This window comes from Stegodyphus dumicola, chromosome 8 (genome assembly GCF_044657685.1).
Source record: "Stegodyphus dumicola isolate Sdum_Otavi_A_Nest chromosome 8, ASM4465768v1".
Taxonomy (NCBI): domain Eukaryota; kingdom Metazoa; phylum Arthropoda; class Arachnida; order Araneae; family Eresidae; genus Stegodyphus; species Stegodyphus dumicola.
The window spans coordinates 148574453-148586663 of NC_140775.1; the positions used below are offsets into that span (position 1 = coordinate 148574453).

General features: G+C 32.4%; 1 protein-coding gene and 1 long non-coding RNA gene across 3 annotated transcripts in view; one reads left to right on the forward strand and one right to left on the reverse strand.

The window, feature by feature from the left end:
- The window catches only part of LOC118184062 (potassium voltage-gated channel protein Shaker-like), a 533454-nt gene that overhangs the window by 422950 nt on the left and 98293 nt on the right, over positions 1 to 12211 (reverse strand). The window contains exon 1 of one of the 2 annotated variants that reach the window (XM_085822558.1): positions 5581 to 9040. The exons of the other annotated variant lie outside the window; for it this stretch is intronic. Within the exon in view, the coding sequence (XP_085678684.1) occupies positions 5581 to 5669 (89 nt within the window). The 5' untranslated portion in view covers positions 5670 to 9040. Of the gene's footprint in view, positions 1 to 5580; positions 9041 to 12211 lie in introns of those variants that run through there. 2 annotated transcript variants of the gene reach the window in all.
- LOC146995997 (uncharacterized) overlaps positions 1 to 12211 on the forward strand; it is a 144596-nt gene that overhangs the window by 94345 nt on the left and 38040 nt on the right. The window lies entirely within an intron of this gene.

The window sequence follows — 12211 nt, forward strand, 5'->3', positions numbered from 1 at the left end:
GTTTCATAGGAATAATATGTTGAAAACGTCACTTACAGTTTATTTATTTTGTGTTTCATGATCAAAAAAATTTACAGACATTTCTGATCATTTTAGTAACCTGGGTGAGTAATAAAACTGTACAATTGCCAAGACCTTTTGTACAGAGTTTCAAAGGAAGGATTTATATTTGCCTAAACTTAGAGTAAACCCATGCCTCACAGACACTATACATCTACAAACATCCATGCCTTCTTTGTGATTCTTGCCTTTCGTTTCGACAGTCAGAGTCAGTTACCACTATCCAGGCTGGGTGGTTATAGTGATTAGTGACGCTTACTGCTGTATTGATGGGCTGGGGTTCGAATTCGGGAGAAGCATGGATGTTTGTGTCTAGTGTGTCTGTGCGTCATCGGTGTACTCTAAATATGCCGCAAAACTAATGTCCTCTCTAGAAGTTACTGACAGGGGAAGAGGGTTGGAAGACTCTCCGACCCGCCTCTTTCCCTGATTCTGTCCTTCAAAATTGGGTAACGGAACTGAACAAAGTCGTATGATGAACCTGTATAATGCTCAAGACGCAATAATATTTTCATATTCGGATAATAAAAGCGTTATGTGTCTGTGTGGTAAGAGGGTACTCAAAACGTACTGCGAGCAGAAATTTCTCTAGAAAGGGTTAGTTTCGCGAAGAGGGATGAGAGACCCTTTGACTGCTAACCTTGGTACCCTTTCTGAAAACTAGAGAAGAACGGCACAGTTAGTGGGACGGGACTATCTCTGTATGATCAATGGTATTCCACCCACTTTTATTTACACCTGTATAGGAAGGAACGCACCAGCGGCCGAGCAGTAAAGTGATTGAACACAGCAGTTCTGTCCAAGGTTCGGATCCTGCCCACAGGCTTGGCTGCATGGGCATTTTCGTGGTTTTCCAATGTGTAACGGGATACGTAACGGGTATAAGATATATAAAGCTAGTTTTGCTTAGAAAGTTCTCAACGAAGGCATCCCTTCCCTTAGGTAGAAGGTCCTCGAGTGCTTTGCCATAATCAAATAGCCCAAACCAAACTTGTATAGGAACTCAAAGCACAGTGTTGTTAAATAACAAAAGAAATGATAGTTTAAAATTAATGTGATCTTCTTGCAGGTTTTATGATAATATTACAGTCCATTAAAATCTCACCAATAGCACCACCTATTATTCCTACAACTTTGTTATTGCATGGCAATTCTTGAATTCTAAAACAAGAATACTGATAATTGTATTGCGCTTAAATATTTCATATTTATCTTTATAGATGATTTTACATTTACAGCATCTAATTTTAACATTAATATCTTCATTTTAACGGCTACTAAGTTTCAGTTAAAAAATTAAAAATCGTTTAACTGCATCATAAGCTTATTTCAAAACACTATTAAATAGTTAAAATTAAATGATGAAATGTTCACAAAAATAACAAGGCGGAATTTTAGTAAATTTATCTTTTATGTTGGCTGAAAAGTTTCTTAGTAAAGTATAATGAGTATTGTCTTTTAGAAATGCTGTTTAATGATAAGTCGCAAACTATAATTAGTAGGAAGCAATTATGCAGGTTTTAGCATTTTTTTCAAACAGCATTTTTAAACAACATGTGCTTTCAGTAATCTGAAGCAGAAAATATGAAAGTATTTAAAATAAAAATATTATCATACGTAATATATTACTTAAAAGGAAATTATTTACTGAGAAATAAGTGCATTATTGTTATTCAAAACCAAACACTGTTTTCTTCTTTTTAAAAGAATGATAATTGGATCAAATAACTCGTCAACCAACTATACAGAAAGTTATTCGCATTTTATGGAATCGATTTTGATATTTAAGTACATATTTCTTATTGTGATCTGCTTTTGTTTAATAGCCTTAACTCTTGGCCATAGCTTTACCTTCCCATGAAAATAAAATTTTTCTTAGCATCTTGTCAATTTTATTCCACTTATTTTCGATCGCTTTCGAATTTTAGACAATTTTAACGAAACACGAATAGTTTTTTTCCGGGAAGTGCATTTACGTAACATTTGAGCCATCTATCTATTTTAGAACTCATTTCCAAAATAAATCTCTTATTCTGCATTCCAGTCAAAAAATAATAACTGACGATTATATTGAAAATGCCAAATCTTCACCTCAAAATGTTAATGAGAAAATTTAAATGGAAAATCATTTTCATGTAATGCAAATCCCCGTGTCTATTTTCCATCACTTTCATAATTTTGTTTTTTCAATTCCAAATAATAGCATCAGAAAGTAGCAAATCCAGTAACTCACATTTGTTTTTGGATACTTGTGTTTTTCAATTTTATCTGGAAATATCAGTTGCTAAATATAAGCGAAATGAATTTTTTTCGTTAACATGTATTACTAGTCGTTATTTTTAAAATCATGCTAATTTCCAAAAACGTTACTAGGAAGCTTTTTGGATAAAAAATAGTTTATTCATAACGTCCTGAAAAAGAACTCACATAAGTAAGTAGACACTTTGAACAACGAGTTTATATTTAATAAAAACATAAAGATAAAGGAATATCAAATACTTCGTAAAATACGCTTTAGCTAAAATTACAGTCTTCATGCACTATGGACTTAACTAATTCTTTTGCCTAAGAATATTCTATTTTGTTACATTCCTCCATAATAATTGCTTTCAGTAGAGTTTCCAAAGAATGTCAAGAAAGAAGAGAAACACGCATAACTGTCATGTTTCCTTATTCCTTTCTCAAATTCACTCTGTACGGGTTCGATAGGATTTAAGTACGGAGAATATGAAGAAGGTTTGATAATTTAGGACAGTTATATAATAATCACAAGCGAACATTTTAAGGGCTATATGTTTATGAATGTGGTAGTGATAGAGTTTGAATGTATTTTTCATTCCACGTTTTCTTTCAAATGCTTTAGAATTTTTATCAGTAATTTATTCTGATTCATATTTGTTTCGCTGAAAGTAAATTTCCAATACTAGAGGCAGCGAAACATACCCAAGCTGTTACGTCTTCCCTTACGCTTAACAGTAGACGATAAATTTTCAAATTCAAGTCTTCAGGTTCCTCCACACATCAGTTCGTTCATCGGATCTAAATTTTATTTAAATTAAGACTCGTATTTAAACGTAACATTGTTTTAATACGATAAGTCTTTGCTTACCATGGATTTTGAGAACGTCAAGCGTATTTTCCTTGCTTTCTTATTCATGAAGAATTTCATTTTTGCAGATCACCTCATTGTATACATGTGCTCTAATGAATCTTCTAACAGTTTCAGCATGCATTTTTTTTCGTTTTGCTGCATCAAAGATAGGTGGACATTTTACATAAAAACTTTCTGGATATTCCGAATACTTTTATCAATGAGGAAATGATGAATTGTTAAATTTCTAGCAGAATTTGCTGTTAATCTATAGCTCCCTGCATGTATACTTGAGATATAAAAAAGTTAATGATATAAAAAAGTAATAAAAAGTTAATGTCAAGTATTAATTTCGAAATATATACTATAATTTTTGTGATGCATTTTCATTTTAAACAAAGAATTTTAAGAAAAGCATCGTCTCCCGAAATATCTCAATAAAAATTTTGAGTGTCCGAATTATTATGTGAATTACTGACTAACATTTTGAATAAGTTAGTTTATTACAAGAAATATTCGGATAACATTTCGTTTTTAACAAGTAAGGTTTAAAATACAAAAAAATTATTACATTAAAAATTTTGAGTTTATTTAAGTTAAAAAAATTACGTTTATTTAAGTTAATTTTGAGTTAAAAATTTAAAGTCAATATTTAGTTCGAGATCTGAGCAAATACGTTTCAAAGGTTTAAGTGTCCGAAAACAAATATAAGCTACAGTAAATTGTAGTAACTACAGTAAATTTAAATTATGTTTCCTGACACAGAGTCTTCAAAGAACAAATACTACCTAATTTATAAAACTAAATCTATAATAAAGATATTTGAAAGTTACTTGACAATTTTTAAACATTAAATTAAATAAAGTGCAATATCAATGCAACATTGAAATACTTCGTTTATATTATACTAAAGTACGAATCTTCACTTCATTTACTTTTATGATACAGTAAATAGCTTTAAATCATATAGTAATTTAGCAAACAGCTTTGGAAACATTATGCCAATGATAAAAGCAAAAAGTAAAGATTCTTAGTTCTAATAAAGTTTTAATGTTTTAATAATATATTTGTATAAGACATCTCTCACATATCTGCAGAGTGCACTCAGAAATAATATGAAAAATACACAGACATATTTCCAATACATGACTTTTCGCAGATTTTGTCAAAGTGAAAGCTACAAGTAATATTTTATAATTTATTAGGAGAAAACTTCACTGAGTATCTTTTTTTTTTACTCTATATCAAATTAACATACAAAATAAAGATGACAGAAAGTTCGTAGAAATTCTGTAAGTCCTGTGATCTTTAAGTATGGTAGTTTAATAAAAATCGTTTGATGGAAATTTACATATACAATAATTTAAATATTATTAAAATCAGGTCAATCTAATTTACCTGTTGGAAATGCAACGTCAAAAAGGGCAAAAATCAGGCATTGTTAACTTGAAGAGCTTTTCGAAACTGCCTTAGTTTAGAATAGAAATTCTTTTAATTCATACCAAATTAAATATAGTTTTGTTATACATTATTTAGAAATTTTGTGGCAACAAATGGTTAAAATGAGTTGCGTATGTCATATAACACACAATGTTTGTCAACACACTGGTGTTTGTCCGTTACGTGTTTATACCTAGGAAGTTAGATGAAATGATTAAAAATAATTAAATAAATGACTTTTAGATTTTACTTAGTTTATTTCAATTACTGCTCGAAGAAAGTAGGCTTTTAAATTTATTTGTTTCATTAAAAACAGAATGTGACATTATTTATTACTTCATGTAAACATGCGTTTCGGATTAATCCTTTTATTCTTTTTCTTTCTTTCTTTCATTTTTTATTTGCTTATAGTAAAAACACACAAAAAATAATTAATTACAAATTAAGAAAGGTTATTAAATAGCTAATTTATGACAATATGGAAATAAGGTTTATTGAATACACTGTAGGAATGAATTCCATCTAAAATGGGAAATAATATGCGTTCAAATATAAAAATGCCAGAAAACTAAACATGAAAACTTTCTACCACCATGGTTTATGTTTTCTCTAACTAAAAGGTAATGAATGGAACAGTACATACATAAAATAAATGTATAGTTAACTTTTAACTGTAATTTAATTCTATGGTAAACAGTTTGTAAAAAGTATTACTTTTAAAAATCTCTCTTAATGAACTGGAATTAGCATATCGTTTATTGCTAGTTATAATGCTTAAGAAGATATTGTTATTGAGAGGGAGCGTCGGATTAACATACATAAACAATATAAGTACTACGTATGAAAGTATAAAAATGATATTAAATATTAAGAGAAAGATAATGTTATAAATTAATTAGATATACTTAAACTTAATTTAAAACTCTCTAAGGAGACTAAAATAGAAAACAAGGAAAATGCTGTGTACATTATAATAATACAGAACTTACTGGTAGTTGTAATCCTGCAGAAACTCAGGTGGCAGCTGCGTTTCATTCGTGGAAGTTCCCATCTGCGACCAAAATCCCACGGTCGCCATGCTGAATATTCAATTATCACTTTTCGCGAAAGTGGTATTTTCTAATTTCTCTGTAAACCATTTGTCACATTGTTGTTGCAGTCTTATCTTCAATTTCACACACACGAGAATGCATTTAGTTTCAGTTAGATATTACCATCTCTTCATTAAAAATCTTCACACGGTGATCTTTTAGAACCAAATCATTAAGATTCTTAAGAGTTATTAATGTATATCCATAATAAAGGAACACACGAAATTTCAATTTTAATTATTGTAACAAATTTACTGTCGAATATTCTTAGAATGTTTAAAAATATGTTTCAGTTTAGTGTCTTTAATGAATACAGTGAATTCCAGCATAAATATATCCGGAAAAGGCATAATTATTAAATAAATATTTTGAAGCAAAATATTAAATTGAATCATTATTTTCTTACTAGTTGTATCAAATAAACAATAATACATCAAACAAGTAATATCATTCTTCTCTAAATAATTTTTAAACAGTTTCTGTGTCTCAATGGAACAAGCATTCTGTTGTTAATTTATATACTCTCAGACGTCATGAATTTCTGACGGTAGATATTGGTAGACATTCAAGATGAATTTAGTCATCAGCAGATAATACTACAATCTCAATCAATTTGAAAATGTATTACAGTATGCAATTTAATCAATTTTAAATTTAATCGTATCAAGCCTTTTACTGATTAAAAGTTTTCAAAATATTAGCTGTCAGTCAGAAAAAGTAATTTGTTATATTGTATTCATAAAAGTTCATTAAAAAGAAATTTTGCCAGTTTCAGCATAGATTTAAATTTGAGTTATAACCATTTTTGACATGAACATATAATAACTTATGAAAAATCCATAATCATTCTGCTTATATGAAGTTATATTAGGTTTTCTAGTTCATGAAGCTCTTAATATCGAATAAAATGTGCTATTTAATGATTTATATTACAATTGGATGATGGAATAAAGTCATTTATATTCCAAATAAGTCTAGTCTACGAAATGATATATTCATGACTGAAAACTATTGCGGACAAAACAATACATTAATATTCCTTATAGTATGATATGCATTCACTCCTGGTTTGTTGATAAGTATTATCTGCGTAGATTCTAATTAATATCTAAAAGAAATTGATGTTAGATCTTAAAATATAATGAATTGTGCAAAAATTTCTCACAGGTTTCAGATTAAGAATAAAAGTAAAGCAAAATATTACACGTATACAGTACAAGCGTCATAATCTAAAGCTTTGGAAACAGACTAGTAAAGTTACATCATGATTCATAATGCATGATATCTTAGACATCATAATTTGTTTACGTTCTCATATTAAGATTAAAGTTATTTTAAAACCAGTTTGAATCTGAAATTTTCGGAGAACAATAGGAAGAATACTCAAAACATTCGTTTTCATAACTAAAACAATCAAAACAAAATTTTACCTGTATTCTGAAAACTGCTACGGAATACGTATTTTTAATTTTCTTGATTCTTTTCTTCTGTTTCATGTATATAAAATTGTAAATCTATTCTGTTGTAAATCATTCGTACATTTAAATTCCAGTTCTAAGGAAAGTGATCCTAAGGAAAACAAAATGACCTCCAGGATTAAAATTTCTTCTGCAACTATTATATGCTTTGCAGTTTTCTCATTTTTCAAAATTTTGCAGATAATTTTTAAGATAATAGCTCAAACCCTTTCCGCAAACAATGTCTCAGAATCAGTTTTGTTGGCTTTATAATTGCAAGCTTATGATTACGGATGTTACGGAAACGTTGTAGTTATGGCGAGGAGAAAATAAATAATTTTCTTTAATTAGTATATACATAGTTTTTATTGAAATATTAGTAAAGACTACCTATCACCTAATTTTTGCAATTTAAAAATTTTTATTCTAACCGTTATTCTTCCTGTTTATTTTAACAGTCGCTCTTTATTGTACATATTCTATGATTTATATGTAACAAGCGCAGTTAAATAAGCATGTAGCATTTAATCTCACATTTTGAAGAAATGTAGCATCACGAAATAGAAGCAATTTATGAACTTGCACTTTTTACAGATTTATTATTTATTACAGACGATTAAAAACAAAAGAAACGCTTTTCTAAGAGCACACTTCACAGTAATATATACACTGAAATCTGAGATCGCGTTGGATAAAGCCGTAATTATATTCATGAATTTAAAAATAAAGAAATCATGAAAAAGAGAAATAGAACTATGTTTTGGTAAACTTCTCTTTTCCTTCCTTGAAAGGTAAAATGCTGGGCAATACAAAAATATTTGCAGTCTAAGGAATATGCAATTCAAGTTAAAGATTATTAATTATGGAAAATGTTCACCTTTAACGAAATACAATCACGAATGAATATATACTTTGCAATATTTCAGGCATTATGCATGCTTTAGAGCACAACACTGGCTGTTGCAAAAATGTCAGTATATTTATATTAAATAAACATTCTGTACGTTTACCAGAACATTTGAGCGAATTTCTAGTAGACCTGTCAATCGTTTTAAAAACCTCTCAAGAATCTCATTTTAATATTAAAATTTAACCTTTGGGCTATTTGAACTGACGTATATTTTCTCTAACTTGCTTATACATTTAAATAGCTACTAAATTAACGACTACAGCAATTCCAGATGCAGAGTATTACTTCAGCTCATTGAGAATGTATAAAACGCTTGGAAGTACACTCATCTCTTCGATTTTCCTCGCAAATGAGTTTGAATCCAAAAGAGTAATCCAGTGAAGCATTTGAGGTCACTGGCTAAAATATCTTGTAGCAGCACAATATTGCACACGTGAAAATGCACTGCACCTTTCGCTGCAATTTCATTTTTACAGATGCTTCCTTGAGTCTTCTTTGCACCTTTTGCCCTATTCTCAAGAAATTAATTGAACACAAAGAAGATTATTCAGTATATTTATTAAGTTCTGGAACAAGTTGATTTTCGAGAAAATCTCTGGATGATTTAATTGGTGCTGAAAAAAGCATCTATTCCACGGAAAATATATTGCAATGTGTCACTTTTGGAAACGAAATTCAATTGGAAAGCAGTTTAATGATCTCGAATGATGCATTGAGAGTGGAAAATCTTTCTCTATCATTCTTATGGTTACGTGAATTCGGTCTCTCTTAATACCACTCCACACAGAGCTTCGGACTTCTAGATCACCGCACCACCGCTAGAGGTCGCAAACTTGTCACGTGCTTTCCCGCCAAAAAAAGAATTTGGCGGCGATTAACGGTAATCGCCGATAAAAGGCGAAGCGGGGGTCGCTTTCTTTATTCTTCTAAGCGATAAAAATGTCCCGGCGTTTTCCCACTCGATTAAGTCCTTTGCCAGAAAACTTTTTCACCTCGCTGCAATATGCGCTCCTTTTCATCTGGCGTTTGGTTCTTTCACCCTAGCGGAGAGCGTCAGAACTAAACTTCAGCGTCTTCCACAGTTTAGGAGGGAAATCGTAGACATTCGCACGAGGTTTGAACTCTTTAATGCTATACATACAACACTATTTACTTCACACTGTCCTCCAAACATTTATTTTTGTCAGCTTGCTCCGACGTGTGCGCTTTTAATTGGAGTACGGTAAGTTGTCTGTCCAACAACAATCTGGAAAAAAGCTGAATTTCGATTAGCCCGCGGTAGAGAAAAATTGGAAAGAGCCCGTCGTCATGTGATCACCGACTGACGTCAGAGAAAGGCAAAGCAACTAGTGGCCAATTGCAGTGAGGGATCGGAAGAGGAGAGGCGAGCATTAGTGGGAATCCTGCTCTTCTCGAACGGAATTCTTAATGAAGTATCTCTGGTATGGTGTTCGCGTGCGGAAATTTAAGTGAGGCCCTGACATTTTACGCGATAATGCTTTCTAGGTATTACCTTATACACTCATATTTAACAAATACTCGGCGAATGCTAGCATAAATATTATGCTGACATCATCGCTCAGAGAAAGTTTCTAATAACAGCTTGGGAGAATTCTCTATTTAAATAAATGACATTCGCAAAAATAACTTTGGGTTTTAAAAAGAAAGAGGTTTGTATACTCCTAGCTTTTATTTTTTTCTATATTTGGGAAAAAAATCATGTCCATTTTTAAAACATGTTTTTAGGCAGATTTAACCAGAGACATACGTAGGTATTTCTTCGTCGGAAAGAGGAATAAGATAAGTGAGGGCCCCGTATAAGATAAAAAATATAATTTAAATGTGCATGTTATTTTTGTTAAATTTGTTTGAAGGTAAGAATTTAGTTAATACTACGATTGATATCATAATAATTTTAATAACATTTTATTTCATCCAGGAAATTAATGATTTCCACTTGAAATAAATGCACAATCGTAAATAACCCCGATTGTTGGGACTTAAAATAGTGGTAGTTATTTATTTGCAGCTAATCCGATGAGATCTCTGTGAAACATTTACGATTCCTTCGACGTAGTTATTAGCGCCGTATACAAATCGTTATCAGCAAAGTGGAAGTCGGAATATAACTGTATCAATGACTTTCTTGGCTATTTCGAACAGAGCAGTGCTGAGGGAGATAAAATATAAAAGCCCTTTTTCTTGGAGGATCACTTTACATACGACGCCGTGTGGCGTTTTTGTTTACATTCTCTAAGGGTTATGTTGACAACTTTTAAAATGCTTTAAGATTTATATCTTTTTTTCTCTTTATAACATGTTCTATAGTTAAAATTATTTTTCATAAAAATATCTAATTTTATTGCGTATATTTTATGAAAATTCCTTTGAGTCTTTCAAATTGTAACTCAGACATCCTCCTATTTAATATACTATTTAACAATGCTAAGAAAGTCGACCAGGACCGATTTCGTAAGACCATTGAATGTAGAGTCGTATCGTTGTCGAATCCTAGGGAACCGGCTGTCTGAACTGGCTGGTGATGGGAATATTCGTGATTTTTATCTCAAGCAATGCAAACAGAATCCAGCTTCCAATATGCAATAAAATAACGGAAATACAATAAGATATTACAGTCTATAATTACCGCTTAGCTCAAAATTGCTCTAGGCAGCAGTCTAAACATCCCGGCAAAATCATCGCGGAACGCCGCGGAGAAAATAACGCAAGGCGAAACATCGTCGCGCAAAACATCACTTTAGAAAAGAAAGCAGGACAAAAACATCGCAGTTCTAAAATAACGCGGTCGAAAATAAAGTGGCTCTAAAATATCGTGGCTTTAAAACACCGTGGTAGAAAATATTGTCTAAAAATTATAAATCATTGTCTAGCGACAATATCACAGAATTGTGTTTTCTAGGCTTTGGAAGTCTGTAAACGTATATTCACATAATGGTTTCTGAACGAAAGAAGGAGCGAGGAATATTTTTACTTCTATTTTTCATATTTTTGAATTAAGTAATAAACTTTGCTAAAAAAGCAAGAAAGAAATTGAAAAAATCAAAAACTGAAAATGAGTAGAAAATCAATGCTACGCATAGCAGTTAGCAGCTAAATTTTAAGAGTCATATAATTAATCTCTTTTATATACACTCTTTTGCAAAAACATCGAAGCACCATGAAGGAAGTGATTCTTTTTCATGAAATGAATATGTGTATAGCTCATATACAGATAATAAAATGATTAAAAAATCAAGGTTATTGTATCTGTTCATGGCTTGCAATCATCCATTGAGTGTTCAAATTAGTAGTTGGTCGAACCTACCCTGGCGGCAATGCATGCTTGAACTCGTCGAGGCAAGAAGTGGTAGAGGTTCCTAATGGCATTCTGCCAGGCATTCATCCGTTGTCGCTCCAGATCTGCCATATTTTGTGGTGCCCGAATCTGGCGGCCTAGTATGCCCCAGACATGCTCGATTGGTGAAAGGTATGGTGACCTGGTCAAGGAAGAGCATCAATCGCACGGAGACAGTCTAGAGATATGCGAGCGGTATGTGGCTTGGAGTTATCTTGTTAGAAAATGGCCCCAGGATGAAGTGCCATGAAGGATAATGCAACCGGCCACAGGATGGTATCAACATATCGTTAAGCTGTTAAAGGTGTACGGAAGATGACTAAAGATGACCTGCTGTCATAACAAATAGCGTCCCACACCAGGAGTTCACACCAGGAGTTCTGGCTGTATGCCTTTGTAAAACAAAGGCTGATTGGGACCGCTGGCCCGTCCTCTCCAGACACGAACACAGTGGTCATCTGCTAAGAGAGTGAAACGGGATTCATCGCTGAACACTATACGATGTCAGCCATGATGATCGGCTGCGACACCACTCCAGACGACTCCGCCGATGTTGTGGGGTCAAAGACAAACGTCTGAAAGGCCTCTGTGAGCGTAACCCCGCCTCAGACAAGCGCCGTGAGATGATGGACAGTACCACGGGAGGTATAGACGTGGCTGTAGTGCGTTGAATAGTCGACAATGATACCGTTGGGGCAGTTCGGGCCTGGCCAACAATCATCCTATCTTGCCTCGCACTTGTGATCCTTGGCCTTCCAAAGCATTCATTTCGTCTGCAGTTTCCTTGTAGCAACCATTGCTGTCAAC